Genomic DNA, 22,798 nt, shown 5'->3' on the forward strand with positions numbered 1-22,798 from the left:
AAAAAAATTATAATTGTAATTTTAAATCTTTCACTCAATTCTTGAGTTGGGCTCCACAGAATGGGATAAGCGGTAAATTTGTTTTTAAATAAAATAAAATCAATTAAGTCCAGAACTGACCTGACTGTCAACAGCATAGGTTGTAGAAAGTGGATGGATGTAAAATCAAATAAATACAAAAATATTTTAAAAAAATAATTATGATGGAAAAATAATAGCACAAATTACAAGAAAAAATTAATGTCATCAAGTCCAGGGTGTATACTGCCTTTGGCCGTAAATCAGCTGGCATATGCTCCAGCTCACTCGTAACCTTATATGGGATAACCAGTAGAAAAGGAATGTAAGGAAAAAATAATAATCAAATAGCCACATGATGGAGGAAAATACTAGGGACAGCTCAGCTATTATATTGATGAATTATTTGATTGAACTATAACCACATTAATAAACACATACCTCTCTGACAGTGTCAATCAAAATTGAACAATATTCTACAGACAAACATAAGCTGAGACAGAATCTTTGATGCAACTCCCGTATTGCGTCTCATTTGAATGCACAGCCGGAAACGAGAATAGCAGAATGCATGTAAAATTACCGTTTGCGGAGTTCACTCACCATGGTGAGCTCGGCCTCCAGCTCCTTGATCCTGTTCTCCTTCATGTCCAGCTGAGAGCGCAGGATGTTGGCCTGCTCCGTGGCCTCTTTGGTCTGTCGCCGCAGGTCCCACTTCTCCCTTTCCAGCACGTCCTTCTCCTTGGCCAGCAACCTCACTGCATCCTCGCTCTCCTGCAAGAACGAACGCAGCGGACGATGGCTTTAAAGCATCCGTGGCGCGCCACTAAAACGAGGCAGCTAAACTGGCGAGAATACAGGAACGTAATGTCACTTGAAGATCGCAGCAAAAATTCACCTTTTGAATAGAATATTGTAAAAACAGCCAAATGAAAATTGAAAAAAAAATGCAGAACGTGTCTCTTTTCAGCAATAATTGAGCAAAGCGTTACCTTTCGGTGCTGGTCGTAGTTGCGTATGAATTCTCGGAGCTGGTCCTCTCGGCTCTCCAGCGTCGTGTACAGCTGTTGCATTTGACTCACCAAGTCGCCCTTTTCCCCTTTTAGACGTTTACGGTCGGCTTTCATGGCTGCAATGCAACATTCACCGAGTTATGATGCATTTTGTGATCGCCGTTGACTGTGAACTATATGCACAATAATAAACATATTTTTAAACGCATAGCTCGTGAGTGTCAATCAAATGGGAACGTTATCATCGTTGTAAAAGTAGATTTTTTTTTATTTTTTTTTTAAACAGCTCTCAAATTGGATCTCATGAGGTAGAATGGAATCAGTCGAATTGGCATTGGTGGTGATTAAGGTTGCATTAAAAGACTTTCTCGAGCCATACATTTGATTCAAAAGCAAGCTAATGCCAACATTCAGAGGAACTGGACAAAGTTATCTATGTATATATAATTCAGTTACATTAGTTTTCCAACCTTTATCCATCCATACGTCCCTCCATTTTCTATAGCGCTTGTCCCCATGAGGGTTGTCCGTGAGATGAGCCTATCCCAGCTGACTTTGCGTAAAAGAAGCGGGGTACACCCTTGTCAGCCAATCCTTGCCACCCTTGTCAGTGTGGTTTTCAGCCAATCACACGGGAAATGAGCACTCATATTCACTTTCACACATATGAACATTTCCGAATATTAGAACATTTATGTAAACTAATGAAACAATTGCGGGCAGAAGGGTTGTTGCCTAATGTTTATCACGTCTGCCTCACAATTTTAAGGTTCTAGGTTCGAATCTCAGGGCGTCATCCATCCATGTTAGGTTCATTGAAGACTCTAAAATGGCCATATGTGTGAATGTAAGTGTAAACGGTTGTTTGTCTTTTTTTTTTTGCCCTGTGACTGACTGCCATGAGTCCCGCCATCAGTCAGCTGGGATAGGCTCCAGCTACTTCAGCTGAGAGCCACAAGGGGGCACTGTAAACAAACAGCTGCTGTGGTATGTTGTGAGAGATGAACATCTGACAAGATTCAGTAATTGAGCACTCGGACATGAAACCATTTCCCTTCGCACCTCTCTTACAAAGAAACAACCTTCACCGCACGTGTCACGCGCCCAGCATTCCTACTGTCAGTGCTTGCGTCTCATTCATATTTCACACTCGGCATTCCAAACCTGTTTAGTGATTGTTACACAACACGTGACAGCACATCGTCGAGAGGAACATAAACACCGTTGCTTAACTAAATCGAAACGCTGCTGAAAGTGGGTAGCAGCTGCTGTGTTGTATAATGCCCCATCTTCGAAAACAATGCGGGATAATTGGTGCATCATTCCTGTCTGCATCAATACTCCATTCCTATTTCAAAGCAAGGTACAATAAAGTCATTCAGACAAACAAAGAAGAGAGTGGCTCTTCTTCGTTTGTCTCTATTCACATTGTCACTATTCTCAGTGACTCAATAAGTTGATTTTTTACAGAGGATGAAGAAAATACCTGAGTATTGTGATATTGCCTGTCTACATGTGTTGCCCCACCGTTTCTGTTTGAATATCATTAGCACGTCAATGCCGTTTTCCATTGGATCATCGGTTGGCACGTGTCATACAATTACAGAAATGCAATCCCTCCTCTCGCCAGTTATACAGGATACCCACCAACATGCAGAATAGAAATAAACAGAACTAAAAACAAGTCAAATAAGTACAATCAGCTGCTCAGTCAGTACATGTCATAATGTGATCGCTCCTCTCGCCAGTTTCTCATGATAACCACCACCATGCATAACAGAAATAGAAAGAGCAAGTAGAAAAAGGTGATCTGACCTTGCAAGGCCTCCTTGGCACGGTCCAGCTCCTGCTCCTTGTCGCCCAGCTGTACGTGGAGCTCAGCTGCGGAGAGCAGGCCCGCGGTGCCTCCTCCCTGCGACTCCTCCTGCAGGTCTTTGCCCAGCATGTCCTTCATTTGCCGCAGAAGGTGCACCTCCTCCTGAAGCTGGGCCACCTCCTCGTGCAACAACACTGTGGACAAACACAACATGGGAAAGGAGTGAATAAACATTTGAAACCTACTTTACATGCATTATCGCCACCTATGGGACCGGAGTGGTACAGAATCACCAAGCACGTCATTAGTCTTCAATAAAGATATTCCGACGGACATTATTTAAGATTGTTTGGCCTCGGCGGAGTCCCATTGTAGTTTTTGATTTTCCCATTTTATCACTGGCTGAAGACTGTGGGGTGTTTCAGTATATATGGAGCAAAATATTGTCATAGATCCTCTGTCTGTGCCCCTTTTCACATGATGTGGCATGCTTTGTGGCATCATGAGCTCTTCCTCGAGTTACATAGCAAGATGGATGTATGGATGATTGCTTGTTAGATGAATGGACCGATGGACATAGAAAGACATGGCTGGACGGCTGGACGGACGGACCGACGGACCGACCGACGGACCGACAGGACAGATAGACAGACAGATAGACAGATAGACAGATAGACAGATAGATAGATAGAGAGATAGATAGATAGATAGATAGATAGATAGATAGATAGATAGATAGATATCACAGGTTCATCCCAGGGTGCTGAATGCTTTCCTTAGTAATAAAACGCCCTCCCAGGCCTCAGGGAAAACTGTCAAGCAAACACGACCGGCAGGACACAGGACCTGGTGGGCACGTTTGACAAGACATGGGGGAAACTAGTCGGACGACTTTTAGTACTTTATATGTGACAATAAAGCATCCATTTATTCTTCCACAAAACTGGGCTGGTTCGGTCTATGAATTTCAAAGTTCTTCCACTACCACTTAAACCATTAAACTATAGGAGTGACTGTGCTTTAAGGATCTACAGCAGGCTGACTTCCAAATGCAGCTGCAGAGGCTCTAAAAGATGTACAACATCTCAAATGTTTCGAGAATACTTGATGAAAAAAACACAAAAAAGTGCAAGCAGGAAGTCACTGTTTAAGTTAGAGGGGCCCGCTGTACGACCACAAGTGTCCACCGACACGGGAGTCCCACGGAGCCCTGCAGGCTAAATCCACTTCCTGATCTGTTTATCTACAGGATGGCCTTTATTTGCAGAGGGGAGCCCAGCTGCTTCTTTGAATGTGTGCAGTGCAGCTTTACCTTTGAAAAAAGGTCGTTTAAAGTTGAGTGCATAACATAAAATTAAACAAAATTCAAATATAATTAAATATACATTAAATATGATGCAATAAAGTAAAATAAAGATGAATGACTGGCGCTAGAAATACATAGCTGTAGAGAAGTAGTTGCTTTCAGTCAGTGGGTGAATGCATAACTAATAATGACATATAATTAACTAAAATATTATAAATGAAATAAGAAACTAAAAACTACAATTTGAAATACATGGCCATAGACCACTGCAATGTATTCCTGTGTAGAGAGTGAATAAATAAATCCAACCTATCGAGTGACACCCTTTTTAAAAAATAAAATAAGAATTATAAGCTGCCACTAAAAAAAACATGGCTGAATCTATTTTGCCAGCTATCTTCTGATTAATCTTTCCTTTAAATGGGTGAAAATAATAATTAAAAAAAGCGAAAAAAACATTTAAAAAAATAGATGACAATTAAAAAAAAAAAACTATCATACTGGGCATCTTGTGAATAATCTTATCTGTTCCCAAAGTAACGAGAAAAAAAAAGTCAATATAACATGTAGTTCTGCCTTGAGATGTTTTTCGAGATATAAGCAGTCAGTCGGCCGATTGTTGACTTCAACTTTTGAGCAATAATTTGAGATACGACTGCTCCATGTTGGCAATGAACTGAACTGCACTCGACTCGACTCGACTCACAACAAGCAGCAGTTTTTATATAATACTTCAAGAAAGAGGCTTCAAGCTGTTTATTGTCACTCCCAATTGAGTTTCGTGTGTATCAGTAAGTTTACTGTCAATCTAAACATAAAACAAAGACAATTACTCTAATTAACCAAATCACATAACCTTTCCTTAAAGTCAGCTAGCTTGATGCTAACACATAATGGGAAACGCCATAGAAGGGCTAACGAGCATCGGTGTCTCTGCGTTATAACCCTTTGAACAACAGATAGTTGAACACATACGGCGGAGGAACACGTAGACAAACAACAGAACAATACTGACAGGCATATTTTCTTTATCCTCTGGGAAGAATGACTCATATTGCTACATCTTACTGAGTTGTGACCACAGTCTCCATGTATATCTATCTGTCTGCATTATACTTTTTTTTTGTGAGCGAGAGAGAGAGAGAGAGAGAGAGAGAGAGAGAGAAAGAGCGAGCGAGAGAGAGACTGGAACGGATTAATGGCATTTCCATTCATTTCAAAGGGTAAAGATGTTTTGAGACATGAATGTTTTGATTTACGAGTGCGCTAATGGAATGAAATAAACTCGTATTTCAAGGCACCATTGTATGTCAAAATTAAAGAAGGAAACAAATAGAACTGCAGCATTAGAAGCAGAATTTGCAATTGAGCTCATTGGATAGTGCATGACAAACATTTTTTCAAATTGGAGGGAGTGAGATTTGAATCGTCCCCAGTGCGAACAAAGCCACAGGGATTGAAAAAAGCAATTCAGATGGACCAAAGCCATTTAAACACACTGTTATCAAGCGAGCTTACACGCCTCTCATCCTCTACCAGGCTGTTTTGCTCCTCATACCGCAGAACACAAGTCCGCTCTTCCTCCCTTTGCTCGTTAGCCCGCCCGTTCAATTAACCTCTCAGCCTGGCTTCTTATTAAAGTGTCCATCAAATCGCCACTGGGCAGAAGCGGCTCATCACTGCCTTGCCCTGTGATAAGACCACACAAACACACACATAGACACACACACTTAGAGGAGAGGGAGCAAAGTGGCAAAGTGACTGGCTTCGAGAGAAAGCAGGGCACCATTTTTATTCCCACGAAGACAAACTGCGGTGCGGTATTGAAGTTCATGCTGATGGCACATTCTCCTACCTTGATGCCATCATAAAAATAGGTGTCATTAGTCAAGACAGTGCATGATATGCTTCCACCACATGATCAAACTATGAATTTATGTTCATTTATGTCAAAATGTATCTTGAACACATGAATACTTTGAGAAGATAGTACATGATATGCTGCTGTACCTTGCTAACGAGTGCTATACGGTACAGTGGCTCGCCAAAGTATTCAGCCCCTTTAAACTTTTCCACTTTTTGTCACGTTAGAACCACATTCTGTTCCCTGTACTGGCTGGCGTAGGGCGGAATCCTTGCAATTTCAAAACCATCACTTTATATGAAACCCAAAAATCGGCATGTTAGTTGAGCCATTAATATTGCATCGTCAAAGACAGCAAGCCATTTTCAACACTTAAGACAAAAACAACAACAACAACGTCAGATTGGTCAATAATTTGTAAAAAATAACAGACCCATGTGTGGACTGACCAATAAGTGATTTTTCTTTACATGTACAGTATGTCTTTTGCTATATACAATCTTATTGACTATTTTTGCTGCTGTTCACATTCACTTCATGAATGGCACAACTGAATAGAAATGCATAACACCAAGTTTATCGAGCACAAGTCACTGTAGTAACAACCATTAGCACAGGGAAACAGCTTTCAGCTGAAAAATAGGACTTGACGACAGTTTTTTTTTTTTTTGCCATTTTATCTAATATTTGACTCAAATTTTGGGGGTCTATGCAAATTTAAGAACATTTAAATCAGGTACATGACAACTAATTCACCGCATTTAATAAAAAAAGGATCAGAAATGCCTTTATTTCTAAATTTCGCAGGTCTTAGATTGTCATCTAGTCAAAGATTCTTTAATTTCAATGGAAAATTATGCGTTTTAAAATAAAGAAAACATCAATATTAACTTACATTTGGTTGCTTTTATTGCGTGATGTGACAGCAATTGGCATATCAGGAGCATATCGTCATATATGAATAATTTGATCAATAAAAAGCCACATGGAAGGCATTGTAAATAGATTTGTGGACACATTTGTTTCATGTCATTCTAAAGCTGGAGGTGTATTTGACAGCCTCCTGTAGATTTTATTGGACAACGGAGGCGGCTTTGACTCACAGTGAGCATTGCGCTGCAGGGCCTTGTAGGAAAGGAGGGCCGCCCAGGCTGGTTTAACGCCTTCAGCCTGCCTGAATCAAACGGGCGAGCATTCAAAGCGAGGACAGCGATAATGGCTGTCATTCCTTTGCAAAAAAAAAAAGAAAAAAAGAACTTGACAGCGTTTCATCCTGTGCGAGCTCCGACTGAGCCGTCTTTACAAGTACGCTAGGCAGCGGGGAAAACAGAAATATCTCATTGCGGAGAATTAGGAGTCAAAGCAGTTATAATCGCTGGGATTAGTGTTCTTTTGTCAGTCGCAACGATGATCTGGAAAGACAACCTGAAGGAGGTTTTTTGGTGCTAATTCCTGTGAATTACAACGCGGTTAAAAATAACTAAACATCATTTGCCGACATATAGACGACAACGTCCACCGCAGAGTCGAATCCAAACTGCACCAAGCAATAAGATGAATGTTCCGCTTGGGTGCAAAACGCTGAAAAGGACCAATGAAGCAATTAGCTGATAAGAGTGGGCGCTTCATCAAACAAACGGGAAAAAGTCTTGAAATTGCATTGATAAGAGGAATCATCACATGGATGGCATACAGCAACGGACTCCTCTTTTTCCTGCTCTGAGGAAGTGTAACATAAAGTTGGACACACGGATACCGATAATTGGGATGAATTTGAACCGCCTCACCCCTTCCTATCAAAGTCAGCAAAGGCACGATTGCCCGATGCCTCTGAAAGATTATCCTGAGCGATTATCCCTTGGTGTGGGGTGTGCTGAGAGTGATTTTTCCTCCTCGATCTGCCCGGAAAAGGGTCAGGGTCAACAATCGTAAATGTTCAAAGCGGGGATACACACATACTGATAATCAACACGAATTAGAGATTTTTTCCACCCCTTCCAATCAAAGATAGCAAGAGCCCGATTATCAGATGCATCTGACAAATTATCCTGAGCAATTATCCTGTGGTGTGGGGACTGTTCCTCCTTGATCGGAAAACGGTCAGAGCTGACTGTCATAAATGTTCAAATCGGGTTACACTCGCACCAATAATCTGGATGAATTTGAGCATTCCCCCTTCTGATCAAGTCAACAAAGGCCAAATGATCAGATGTCTAGAAAAGATTATCCTGACTGAATATCCTGTGGTGTGGGGTGTTTTAACAATGATTTTTCCTCCCAGATCTGACAGTTGTAAATGTTAAAAGCTGGGTACACACATACCGACAATTGGGCCAAATTGGAGCTTTTTTTTACCCCTTCAGAAGACAACAAAGGTCCGATTGTTGGATGTCTCTATTAAAGTTATCCTGAGCAATTATTCTGTGGTGTGGGCGTGTGTTAAGAATGATTTTTGCTCTCCAAGCTGCTCGGAAAATAGTCAAGGCTAACTATCAAAAATCTTTAAATCGGGTACACACAAACGGATAATCGGGTGGAATTTGATCATTTTTACCCCCTTCAATGTCCGCAAAGGTCAGACAGTCTGATGTCTCTAAAAAGCTTATTTTACACTCCTCCCTCCCATGGAGGGAGGAGTGTAAAATAATCCTAAATGGATTATTTTACTAATTTTTTTGTAATAATCCTAAATGTTAAACCTGTTCAGTATTTACGATGGTAACTCCTTATGCACGTGGCCAACACAGAGTTGGGCCGAGCCACAGACTCTTTGCATTTCTGCACTCTATTACGAGAGGAGCAGGGGTCTGCTTAGCTTTAGCCTCCATCTAATTAAAGCGTAAAGATCAGACTCTGGGCTCTTGATTGAACACATCGTTCAGGTAACAGATGAACCTTGGATGACTGCAGCCTGCGTGCACTGGAATAACTCAGATGAGCTCGGTTGTCACGGCCCATCGAGAATATTCAAAATTGTGACAAACAATCTCAACAGATAAATGCATCCATCCATCCATCCATCATCTATAGGGCTTGTCCTCATTAAGAGTCTGTAGCTGACTATGGCTGAGAGGGCGCCAGTCAATCACAGGGCACATACAGACAAACACGCATTCGTAATCACATTCACACCTATGGACAATTTAGATCGTTTAACGACCCCAAGATGCATGTTTTCAGAATGCGAGGAAGCCAGAGTGTTCGGAGAAAACCCACGTAAGCACCGCTAGAACATGCAAACTCTACAGAGCAGAGCAGACATTCAAACTCCAAACTTGACGTGGCAGACGTGCTAAACACTAGGCAACCGTGCTGCAGAAGTTAATTACTGTCATGTCTTTTGATGCTTTACTGAACTGAAGACTTGCAAGGCGCTGACATCACACATGAAGCCGGCCTGCCAAATGAAGTTTTGTGTGACTGATGCAGATATTGACCACCACAATTTTTCGATAAATTCGTAATTCTACAACTTCGGGGACATAACACTTAAGTAATTCCACTGTATTACATAACAAATTGATATAGAGTGGTAACTTGATTGAAGTGAGAAAAAAATTTATGCTTAAAGGCATTTAAATGAAGTGAAGTGTTGGAGTTTTGATCATTCAAAATTTTGACGCTAATACTTTTCCATTAATGCAAATTCATATCGGCTCCAAATACTCTTTATCAGCCACCTTGACTACTAATAATCGGTAGGCTATCTGCAGTGGCCCTGGGGGGGGGAAACAAAAACAGTCTATTGCTTTCAACCCATGTAAGAAAAAAATTTTGGTGTTTCTTTCAGGAATTGACTAATGACATTTCATCCATCCATCCATTTTCTGAGCCGCTTCTCCTGACTAGGGTTGCGAGATATATCATCTCCAAAATTGTCAATCCAAAGTCTGAGTATTGACTTTCAGTAGACATTCAGAGTTTATGTACAGCGTACAGTGTCAGTGTCTATGGGGGACCGCTAATGAATTGCCAGTGGGTTTGCGTTACAAGCGAGCCGAGCACCAGGATGCCAAGCGCGGATAGCTGTAATTGATTCGCACGTTTATCACACGCACGCTGGGCACGTGTCCAAGGACATCACCGCCGGGGCTGACGACAACGCACGGACAACACTGTTCAGACGTACCTCATGCCGCTGTCACGACAAGACGAGCGGTCAGTCGCACTGTCACAGTGAAGCATATCGGCGGGTGACGAGGCGACTTTCAATGGAAAACAATTTGTTGAATTTATGTGGATGAACATTGCATTGGACAACTGCGTTATAAATTTAGGACGCCTCTGATAACATGTTTTGCTTTCTCACTCCGCCCACCCACTGACATTGGTCAAGCTCCTTACACGAAACTCAAGGACACGAAATAATAAAATAATAGTGGTTAAAATCACAAAGGAGAAAGAAAAACAATACAATCAATTATGCATCCAGTATACATTCACATTCTGTACAAACATACAATACCTACATACATGCATACAAACATGCATCCATACTGTACATACATACATACAGACATAAAACTTAAACTGACTATTTCTTATGGGGAAAAGAGAACTTGGACTTTTTTACAGCCAGAATGTGGCTACATGTTGAGACCATATGGTTGATTTTCGATTTTGCTAAATCTGAAGCTGTTGCTCAAAAACACGCTGCAAAGTTTGGCAGTGGAGTTAGTCGTGCTTCTCTGAGCTGATTGGTTAATCGTTAGTCTACGCCTCGGTGCTCATCGCATTGATCGGGGTTCATCGGGAAAGAACTTTTCCTGTCACGATGTCTCCTTGGAGATGATGCACTGATTCCAGGCTCGTCTACAAAATGCTCCACAGTGAGGCTTGAGTAGATGATACAACACTAGTGTTAAAAAAACTGGGAAGGCGCTCAGTAAAGCACAGACCTCCACCAAGGCCCCAAAATCCCAATACCGTGCATGGAAAAAGGATAGGCTACAGGTGTTGTATGATATTTTAAAGGAATGCTGTTGAAATTATCAAAAAGTTGTTAAAACTCAAATAACTAAATATTTTTCTGGCATTATTTTTAATGTCACAAACCCCGCGTCCTTTTTAACAGCATCTTCAATGTTCCCCAAGCCACTTCCATTGAAGCTTCCACTCCAAATTGTCAGGCATTTCTCCAATTTTGTGTGTGACTACCATTAGAGCAAGTCATTTACCCCCTTCCTCGGACCCGTCAATCACAGTCACTTGTTCTGCTGTTTTTGATCAGTTTGAGCCAGTCACACTTTTTGCTCTGAAATAATTTTTTTCTCAAATTAAACTCTCAGGTTTCCCTTTGGCTGTTGTCCCTCCTCACTTTTTTTTTTTTTTTTTTTTTTTAAAGAAATCAGGGACACTATTGGACTTAGTGTTCAATTTATTACAAGTAGCAGCCTTGGTACAGGTGATGTACCAAAACGTTTTAAACAGGCTCTGGCGCAACCCTTAATTAAAATAAATAAAAAATAACATCCATGCTGCAGTTTTTAACAATTTTAGACCCATTTCTAAAATCCTTTTTATTTCATAAATACTGGAGAAAGTTGTACTCGGACAACTGGAGTCTTTTTTTTTTTTAATACACACATGGAATCCACAAGGTTTTCGAATCTGGTTTTACGCCACTCCTCTGAAGCAAATCAGCACTTGTAACAGTTTTTAATGATTTGATTTTAGCTACTGACACTGGGGAGTATGCCATTCTTATTCATTTAGACCTTACTGCTGCCTTTGACACAGTGGACCACGATATCCTCATTTCTCTCCTGGAGCATTGTGTGGGCATTAGTAGCACTGCTCTTCGGTGGTTTCAGTCTTATTTGTCCAATAGTAGTTTTTCTGTTAGTCTTGGTAAGCATCAGTCGTGCGCTGTACCTCTTGAAAACGGAGTCCCCCAAGGTTCCATTCTTCGGCCTATCCTCTTCTTCCTGTACCTGCGCTCCTTAGGTGCTATCATTAAAAAATATGGCATTTTGTTCCACTTTTATTCAGACAATACTCAAATTTACCTGCCCCTTAAACCAAATGTTTCCAATTGCCTAACACTCTTCCTGGATTGCTTGAAGGACATTAAAGCTTGGATGGCTCTTTTAAATTTCAACGCAAGTAAAACCAAAGTCATAGTGCTTGGACCAAGCGGTACCTAATGCCCTTTCCTGACTTGGGTTCCCTCGCTCCCAATCGATTTCAAACATACTCTAACTAACTAACTAACTAACTAACTAACTAACCAACTAACTAACTAACTAACTAACTAACTAACTAACGAATTGTATTCCCAGAAAACAACTAACTAACAAGCCAGGTAACAGACTAACTAACAGGATAACTAAGACTAACTACCTTGTACCACTTCACCAAGTAAGTAAGTAAATAAGTAACAAACAAACTAAGCAATAAACTAGCTAAAAAAACTAACTTATACCATTATATCAAGTAATTGATTCAGACTCACTGACTGACTGACCGTAATTAACAAATTAACTAACTAATATGCCTCCAATCCAACTAATCAACCAACCAACCACCCTGTCAGCCATTTTTTTAAGCCTGTAATCCAACTAACTAACTTGCTTTTTCGATAAACAAAAAGTATCTATACAAAATGCTAAATCTGCAACGTACAATAGTTGAAGTGAAGTCCCATTCTAATACTGGTAAGCAGCAAAGGATTATTATTCATACAGAGAATTAATATGCCTATGACAGAGATAAACTCTGAGGAGACTGATAAAAGCCACAGATACAATACATGGCTTTAAATATTAACTAAAGAGTTGTCAAAACGGCACAATGGGCACAGTGATCAGCACGCTCCGAAAGCCAGTGAGGGACATCATCAAGGTTATTTGTACGTGCTTGGAATTAAAGGATTTTAACATGGCGGTTCACCGGTTAATGAGCATTCAGTACTATGCATAACACAAGTCCTTGAATCTTATCACAGAGACTAAATAAAATATTAATATTAACAAAAAGTCCAAATTAAACAATGGTGTGGTGCTATCTGTGGGTTCTCCATTGACGTCACGTTCACAAGCACACTGTGAGTGTGATGATACCATCTGCTTTTTTTCTTTTGCTTATCTTCTCTTATTGTACAATCTGTCCTATTGATATTCATCTGGAATTTGAGGCTGTGACTGGAGATCAACCACAGCAAAGCCACAAAAACACACAACTGGGATATAAACTTTTAGCCCCAAGATTAAATCATATCAAATAATTAAATAGAAAATATTAAAATATAATGATAATCATTAATTACATCCACAATCATTCACACCGTGGCCAAGTTTGTAGTGAGTGTAATAAGTTATGTCAGCGATATAAAACTCACTACCAACCAATCAGTATGTAATACAACAAACTAACCAACCAACAATGCCCATCAAACAAACTAACCAACCAACCAGCCTGCCAAACAACCAACCGAACAACTGGTATGCCTTTAATCTGTCTAACTAACTAACTCACAACTACAGCTACTACAATACAACAGCAATGATGATGACAATAATCCATGCATCCATTCTCAACACCGCTTATCCTGGTTAGGGTCACAGGGCACTGTAGCCTATCCCAGCTGACTTTGGGCGAAAGGCCGACTACAACCTGAACTGGTCGCCAGTCAGTCACAGGGCACATATAGACGCAGACAACCATTCGCACTCACATTCACACCATCACTGAGTGGGAACTGAACCCACGCTGCCCGCACCAAACTCAGGCGAGTGTACCACTACACCATCAGTGACCATAATAATAATGATAATGATAATAATAACCCACAATCATTCAATCTACAGTACAAACATACAAATGTAGATAACACACAGCAAATATTATGGCATCGGTTTGTGCAGGTGTACCTAATGAATTGTCCGGTGTGGCATGTATGGAGAGGTTAATTTTCACTTAACCCCACTAGACATCCTCAAGAATCCACAATTCCAACACACACACACACACACATATATATATATATATATATATATATATATATATATATATATATATATATATATATATATATATATATATATATATATATATATATCTCTCTCTCTCTCTCTCTCTCTCTCTCTCTCTCTCTCTCTCTCTCTCTCTCTCCAACCATTTTCCGTACCGCTTAGCCTCACTAGGGTCGCGAGCGTGCTGGAGCCAATCCCAGCTATCTTCGGGCAAGAGGCAGGGTACACCCTGAACTGGTCGCCAGCCAATCGCATGCATTAAAACAAACAACCATTCGCACTCACATTCACACCAACAGGCAATATATATATATATATATATATATATATATATATATATATATATATATATATATATATATATATATATATATATATATATATATATATATATATTTTTTTTTTTCTTCTTTTCCTTTCGGCTTGTCCCGTTAGGGGTCGCCACAGCGCGTCATCCTTTTCCACTGTAAGCCTATATCCTGCATCCTCCTCTCGAACACCAACTGCCATCATGTCATCCCTCACGACATCCATCAACCTTCTCTTTGGTGTTCCTCTAGCTCTCTTGCCTGGCAGCTCCATCCTCATCATCCTTCTACCAATATACTCACTATTTCTCCTTTGGACGTGTCCAAACCATTGAAGTCTGCTCTCTCTAACTTTGTCTCCAAAACATCGAACCTTGGCTGTCCCTCTGATGAGCTCATTTCTAATTTTATCCAATGGGTCACTCCAAGAGCGAACCTCAACATCTTCATTTCCGCCACCTCCAGCTCTGCTTCCTGTTGTCTCTTCAGTGCCACTGTCTCTAATCCATACATCATGGCTGGCCTCACTACTGTTTTATAAACTTTGCCCTTCATCCTTGCAGAGACTCTTCTGTCACATAACACACCTGACACCTTCCTCCACCCGTTCCAGCCTGCTTGGACCCGTTTCTTCACTTCCTGACCACACTCACCATTGCTCTGGACGGTTGACCCCAAGTATTTAAAGTCCTCCAACCTTGCTATCTCTTCTCCCTGTAGCCTCATTCTTCCCCCACCACCCCACTCATTCATGCACATATATTCTGTTTTACTTTGGCTAATCTTCATTCCTCTTCTTTCCAGTGCATGCCTCCATCTTTCTAACTGTTCCTCCAGCTGTTCCCTGCTTTCACTGCAGATCACAATGTCATCTGCAAACATCGTGGTCCACGGGGGATTCCAGTCTAACCTCATCTGTCAGCCTATCCATCACCACTGCAAAAAGGAAGGGGCTCAGGGCTGATCCCTGATGCAGTCCCACCTCCACCTTAAATTCTTCTGTCACACCGACAGCACACCTCACTGCTGTTCTGCTGCCCTCGTACATATCCTGTATTATTCTAACACACTTCTCTGCCACTCCAGACTTCCGCATGCAGTACCCCACAGTTCCTCTCTGGGTACTCTGTCATAGGCTTTCTCTAGATCTACAAAGAGACAATGTATCTCCTTCTGACCACTCTTTCTAGGCATAAAGCCATACTGTTGCTCGCAAATACTCACTTCTGTCCTGAGTCTAGCATCCACTACTCTTTCCCATAACTTCATTGTGTGGCTCATCAACTTTATTCCTCTATAGTTGCCACAGCTCTGCACATCACCTTTGTTCTTAAAAATGGGCACCAGTACACTTTTCCTTCATTCCTCAGGCATCTTCTCACTCACTAGAATTCTATTGAACAAGCTGGTCAAAATATATATTATATATATATATATATATATATATATATATATATATATATATATATATAATCGCCTACAGTGTATTAAATCCAAGCACGTGCTCCAACACAAACTATGCGAGCGTGCTTATGCCTGCTCCTTTCCACATATCCACATACCACCACACTCGTGCACGCTATGCTTACATTCTATTGTGCCAGATTAACAGATAAACACGTCGTCCATAGGCACATGCCCTATCTTGGCGTATAACGACAACGAGGAGGTGCAGGAGATCTCAACTGCACAAAACCCATCTGTAATATTCACATTAGAAGCCTCAGGATGACATCAAGAATGCATGTAAATATAAAGCCGTAAGATACATGCTAAAATATACAATGTAATATATAGCATGTGCCTCATACTACTTGTAGTAGTTGTACAATTGGGAATGATTTTTTCTGGCATCGCCATATGCCGTACAATACAAGCAATACAATTCAATATACCACAAAGGCACAAATTCATTTTACCAAGCAGATTCTGCACATTACCTATAAAAAGCCACTATGTTACTACTAGCAAAACAAAAGATACCAATTGTGACCACTAGTATCGCTCTTCCTGTCTTTAAAGGATGAGTAGTTTTACTTTATTTTATTTGTACCTGGCTTGATTATGATACGTATTTTACACTTGTAAAAATGTTACTTAAAATATTGCCTCTGCACTTCCTGCTGCCATTTAGCTAACAATAATTTTTGACCGTCTTCTTCGTTTCTTATCAATATGCTTAGATTATACTGCTCCCTGGTGACTATGGCGTGCACACCAGAAGGAGCCGCACAAGGAATTAATGATGATGCACAAACTGTTTAATTATTAAAATTCTATTAAACTTATGATATTACCATGTGTTTTTTATAAAGTGAAATACTATTTAGCACTATTTTACTTATTATTTATTTTGTTGGTGTTTCATTGGGGGGCTGGACGGGATTAATGACATTTTCATTCATTTCGATGGGGAAAGAGGATTTTAGATATGAGTGTTGGGAGGTATGATAAATTAAAAAATATATAAAATATAAAAAAAGTCATACACCTGAATAAAATAAAATGTAGTGAACATGAATTTACATAAATATAAAAATAATAAATTGATGTATGTATATTTTATAAATATATATTTTTAATATACTGTATGTAAATGACAAATGTAGTGAAATAATTTCTATCATTATAAAATAATAAATCATGTTTTATACAAATAAAATGCACATTATATTCTATACAATATTTTACAATGCTAAATCATGATAATGAAATATCAACAATAAAACAATTGAACATTATAACACACTGCAATTGTGTTTCCCCCCCCAATTAGCACCCGATTTATGGTTCATGAAAAAAAAAATGTTTTTTTTTTTACCCATATTTTTTCCTTTAGACGGAGACGATCAGATAAGCAAAAGCTGCTGCTATGATCATGTTATCGTAAGGTTACACTCATTTCAATGAGTGTGACATCATCCATCCGTGATATCTTGCTCTAAAATTGCAATGCAGTAGTTTCACCTAAAATGTAATAACAGACTCACAGGCTCACAATGACATTGTGAACTTGAACCCGCTCCAGTCTCGGCTCACACACACACGCACACACACATGCACAGCAACACCAAAAAGCCTGGACCTGTGTCACTGTGTACCACTCACCAGCCTTCCCCTCCTCCCTGTCAGACCTCATGGCCTCGTTGGCCCTGGCTCGGCTCGGCTCCACTGTCAGTCCCGTCTGTGCGAGCTCTCATAGCAAGTGGAAGCAAGCACAAAACACAGATGCGCACACACGGATCGACACGTTCAACACACACAACATACACCACCCGTGTAAGAGCCCTTCACCGCCGAGGTCCCGCCCCAGAACAGACCAGGTAACCAGGAAGTGGTGCCCTGAGAGCGTCTTTCTCGTTCTGCGCCTGTTCGGAGGGACACACCCAGCAAGTGGCACTACCCCCCTCCTGGGGGAGCACAAGGAGAAGGAGGAGGAGGAAGGGGAGGGGAGGGGAAACTGCACCTGAGGTCCCAGGTGACAACAAGCCAGGTGAGTCAGAGGCACACTGATGCCACCTGATGGCCGAGAGCTACAACACCACAGTACAGAACAATAGAACCTTTCATACTGCTTAGAAAAGAATGGGGGCACAAGCCAGTGCAAACTGTAGGCCAGTTCCAAGCCCGGATAAATGCAGAGAGTAGCGTCAGGAAGGGCATCCGCCTTAAAACTTTGCCAAACAAATATGAGCGTTCATCCAAAGAATTCAATACCGGATCGGTCGTGGCCCGGGTTAATAACGTCCGCCACTGGTGCAGTCAAGCTGCAGGGCGCCGGTGGAAATTCAGCTACTGTGGGTCGAAGTCAAAGAAGAGGTGGAAAATCTCAGGAGTTGGTTGACATGATGATTAGGGGAAACGTTGATATATTGTGTGCCCAGGAGACCAGGAGGAAAGGCAGTAAGGCTAGAAGTTTAGGGGCAGGGTCTAAATTATTTTACCATGGTGTAGATGGGAAGAGAAATGGAGGCGGGTTATTTTAAAAGAAGAGTTGACTAAGAATGTCTTGGTGGTGAAAAGAGTATCAAATCGAGTGATGAGGCTGAAACTTGAAATTGAGGGTGTTATGTATAATGTGCTTAGTGGCTATGCCCCACAGGTATGATGTGACCTAGAGGTGAAAGAGAAATTCTGGAAGGAGCTAGACGAAGTAGTTCTGAGCATCCCAGACGGAGAGAGAGTTGTGATTGGTGCATATTGTAATGGACATGTTGGTGAAGGAAATAGGGGTGATGAAGAAGTGATGGATGGATGACAGCATCCAGGAAAGGAACTTGGAGGCACAGATGGTGGTAGACTTTGCAAAAAGGATGCAAATGGCTGTAGTGAACACTTCTGTCCAGAAGAAGCAGGAACATAGGGTGACCTACAAGAGCGGAGGTAAAAGCACGCAGGTGGATTACATTTTGTGCAGACGATGTAATCTGAAGGAGGTTACCGACTGTAAGGTAGTGGAAGGGGAGAGTGTGGCTCGACAGCATAGGATGGTGGTGTGTAAAATGACTCTGGTGGTGGAGAGGGAGATTAGGAAGACAAAGGCAGAGCAGAGAACCATGTGGTGGAAGCTGAGCCAGGACGAGTGTTGTACATCTTTTCGAGAAGAGGGGAGACAGGCTCTCGGTGGACAGGAGGAGGTTCAAGAAGACTGGACCACTGCAGCCAAGGTGATCAGAGAGGCAGGCAGGAGAGTACTTGGTGTATCTTCTGGCAAGAAAGGAGAGAAGGAGACTTGGTGGTGGAACCTCTCAGTACAGGAAATCATACAAGGAAAAAGGTTAGCTAAGAAGAAGTGGGACACAGAGGACAGAGGAGAGGCGAAAGGAATACATTGAGATGCGACATAGGGCAAAGGTAGAGGTGGCAAAGGCCAAACAAGAGGCATATGATGACATGTATGCCAGGTTGGACACTACAGAAGAAGAAAAGGATCTATACAGGTTGGCGAGACTGAGGGATAGAGATGGGAAGGATGTGCAGCAGGTTAGGGTGATTAAGGATAGAGAAGGAAATATGTTGACTAGTGCCACTAGTGTGGTAGATAGATGGAAAGAATACTTTGAGGAGTTGATGAATGAGGAAAATGAGAGCGAAGGGAGAGTAGAAGAGGCAATTGTGGTGGACCAGGAAGTGGCAATGATAAGTAAGGGGGAAGTTAGAAGGCATTAAAGAGGATGAAAAATGGAAAGGCAGTTGGTCCTGATGACATTCCTGTGGCGGTATGGAAGCATCTAGGAGAGGTGGCTGTGGTGTTTTTGACCAGCTTGTTCAATAGAATTCTAGTGCGTGAGAAGATGCCTGAGGAATGGAGGAAAAGTGTGCTGGTGCCCATTTTAAGAACAAGGGTGATGTGCAGAGCTGTTGGAACTATAGAGGAATAAAGCTGATGAGCCACACAATGAAGTTATGGGAAAGAGTAGTGGAGGCTAGACTCAGGACAGAAGTCAGTATTTGCGAGCAACAGTATGGTTTCATGTCTAGAAAGAGTACCACAGATGCATTATTTGCCTTGAGGATGTTGATGGAATAGTACAGAGAAGGTCAGAAGGAGCTACTTTGTGTCTGTAGATCTAGAGAAAGCCTATGACAGAGTACGAAGACAGGAACTGTGGTACTGCCCACTACTGGCAGAGAAGTATGTTAGAATAATAGAGGACATGTACGAGGGCAGGAGAACAGTGGTGAGGTGTGCTGTTGGTGTGACAGACGAATTTAAGGTGGAGGTGGGACTGCATCAGGGATCAGCCCTGAGCCCCTTCCTGTTTACAGTGGTGATGGACAGGCTGACAGATGAGGTTAGACTGGAATCCCCATGAACCATGATGTTTGCAGATGACATTGTGATCTGCAGTGAAAGCAGGGAGCAGGTGGAGGAACAGTTAGAAAGATGGAGGCATGCACTGGAAAGCAGAGGAATGAAGATTAGCCGAAGTAAAACAGAATATATTTGCATGAATGAGAGGGGTAGTGGGGGAAGAGTGAGGCTACAAGGAGAAGAGATAGCAAGGGTGGAGGACTTTAAATACTTGGGGTCAAGCATCCAGAGCAATGGTGAGTGTGGTCAGGAAGTGAAGAAACGGGTCCAAGCAGGTTGGAACGGGTGGAGCAAGGTGTCAGGTGTGTTATGTGACAGAAGAGAGCTAGAGGAACACCAAAGAGAAGGCTGATGGATGTTGTGAGGGAAGACATGAGGAACAGTTGGTGTTTGAGAGGAGGATGGAGGGGATAGGCTTACATGGAAAAGGATGACGCGCTGTGGCGACCCCTAAAGGGACAAGCCGAAAGGAAAAGAAGAAGACACTGCTTAGAAAAGACATGCGTGCTGCATATCTGTAAAAAATGGTTTAGACATGGAAAGGGAAATATGACAAAGGACTTTTCCAGCTTCGGAGGTAATATCACAGCCGCAACAGAGGCGGGATGGTGCCTGAAGCCCTTTTTACACTGTCTGTAAAAGCAACCCTTTTCCCACATTTTTTCGTGTCGCTGTTTTGTATAAAAGGCAGAAAAGGGAGACGAAGTGCAACTGGCAGTTTTTCAGCTTGTATCAGAGCAGTAACAGAGGCAGGGATTTCTTAGGTCACAACTTCTGCTCTTATCATTTAGGGGTTGAACGACTAGATGTTTTCATAGTCGATGCTAAGGCGACCATAGTCGAGTCCCCTTCGATTAGTCAATGATCTCAATTATAGTGTTTTCAGTTGTCAACTTCCTCCGAACAGAAGCTCGCTCGCCCACTCACCCCGTCGTCCTCGGTTGCACAGGCTCCGACCCCTGACTCGTTCATCCAATCACATTCAGACACACTCATCAATCACATACTCATCTGTTCACATCCGGACACCTTCACTACTTTACAGACGGCAGGAAATTGGCAAACTCTAACACCACTTCAAGCAATGAATTTGCTTGTTATTTTAGTGAAAAAATACAATCCACCAGGTTAAGTATCAGCACAAATCAGCAAAATGATAAATACTACATCTGAAGCCACCCAGGAAAAACTCTTAATACCATGTCAGAATTTGAATACTGACTCGGGAAAGATGTCAATTCTGGTTCTGTTGGACCTCAGTGCGGCTTTTGATACGGTAGGACTAAATGGACCAACCCTTAAATGGTTATAGGTCCTACCTGGAGGAAAGGAGTTATTTTGTAACAATTGGAAGTGTTCAATCTCATCGAATGGCAATGACCTATGGGCTCCCTGAAGGGTCAGTTCTTGGACGCCTCCTGTTCAGCCTGTATATGCTACCCTTGGGTCAAATTCTTCAGAACTTTAATTTTGACTATCATAGCTATGCAGATGACACAGTTATATCTAGCAGTGTCTACAGTTCAATTGAGGTGTTGTGTCACTGTCTAAAACAGATAAATTACTGGATGAGCCAACATTTTCTTCAATTAAACCACAACAAAACTGAGATAATTTTGGGGGGAAATAAAGAAAAGAGGATTGCGGTTTGTAAATACCTGGAGTTGCTCTCTTTAAAAACCAAAGACCAAGTCCGAAACCTTTATGTACTGATAGATTACGACCTGACTTTCAACAGTCATGTCATATCAAATCAATGACTAAAACTGCCTTCGACCATCTGAAGAACATATCCAGAGTGAAGGCTTGCATGTGCCAAGCAGACCAGGAGAAGCTCTTTAGCTTTACAGCTTTAGCTATTATGCTGCACACAAATGGAATAAGTTGCCAACAGAAGTGACATCAGCCCCAAGTGTGAATGTTTTTAAGTTCAGGTTTAAAAACGCTTATTTTTTTTGCTTTTCAGAGCATTTCTACTTTTAAATTATATTTCTTGCACTGTATGCTGTTTTAATTGTATGTTTATTTTATTTTATCTTTTCCTCTTTTCTTTTAAATCTTTATAAGCTGTTTTTTTCTTTTTTTTAAATGCTTTTAATCATGTGTATGAAATGCGCTATATAAATACATTTGCTTTGCTTTTGCTTACAGTAAATAATACTGTATTGTAGTGTATGGGGAATGACCCAAAAAAAATAATAATAAAAAGCGCTCTCCACCTAATATTCTGAATATTACAACTTTTTCCAACTAACTTTATTCTCCAAATTGGGACTTTTTCCTCCTCCTATAATTATCCCTTTCTTTTAATCATATTTTGACCTTTTTCTTATTCCTACAATATTACATCCGTAACAACTGTGTTATTTTCTCACTTTTTCCTCATTTTTTTTTTGTCCTCTCGCCAGCTGCTTGCTTCTACTTGTCAAAGCAAAGCCAAGACTGTAAATAAAATAAAATAAAATACAAGCTTCAGTAATGACAATAGAAGCGTTTTCACTTGTGGACGCTGCACAGCACTGTGTGTATGTGGCACATTAACACACCACCAAACAAACAATTTCACTTGATGGCTGGGCAGGCACACACCCAACTAGTTGAACACAAGCTATTAAAAGTCAATTTGCCATAATATGTCCCCTTAAGGCTTTTTAACACAGACTAAGTATTGCTGTAATAACTCCA

The 22,798-nt window shown here is 41.2% G+C and overlaps 1 protein-coding gene across 3 annotated transcripts in view; it reads right to left on the bottom strand.

Annotated features, from left to right (window-relative positions):
* Positions 1-22,798, bottom strand: part of kaznb (kazrin, periplakin interacting protein b) — a 116,580-nt gene that overhangs the window by 12,505 nt on the left and 81,277 nt on the right. For 2 of the 3 annotated variants that reach the window (XM_061687534.1, XM_061687532.1), the window contains 3 exons: positions 2,847-3,041; positions 1,011-1,147; positions 622-792 (listed from right to left, as the gene is read on the bottom strand). In XM_061687534.1, coding sequence (XP_061543518.1) covers positions 622-792; positions 1,011-1,147; positions 2,847-3,041 — 503 coding nt within the window. Of the gene's footprint in view, positions 1-621; positions 793-1,010; positions 1,148-2,846; positions 3,042-17,406; positions 17,698-22,798 lie in introns of those variants that run through there. The other variant, XM_061687533.1, reaches the window with a different exon arrangement.

Source organism: Phycodurus eques, chromosome 10 (genome assembly GCF_024500275.1).
Source record: "Phycodurus eques isolate BA_2022a chromosome 10, UOR_Pequ_1.1, whole genome shotgun sequence".
In the NCBI taxonomy this organism is placed as follows: Eukaryota; Metazoa; Chordata; class Actinopteri; order Syngnathiformes; family Syngnathidae; genus Phycodurus; species Phycodurus eques.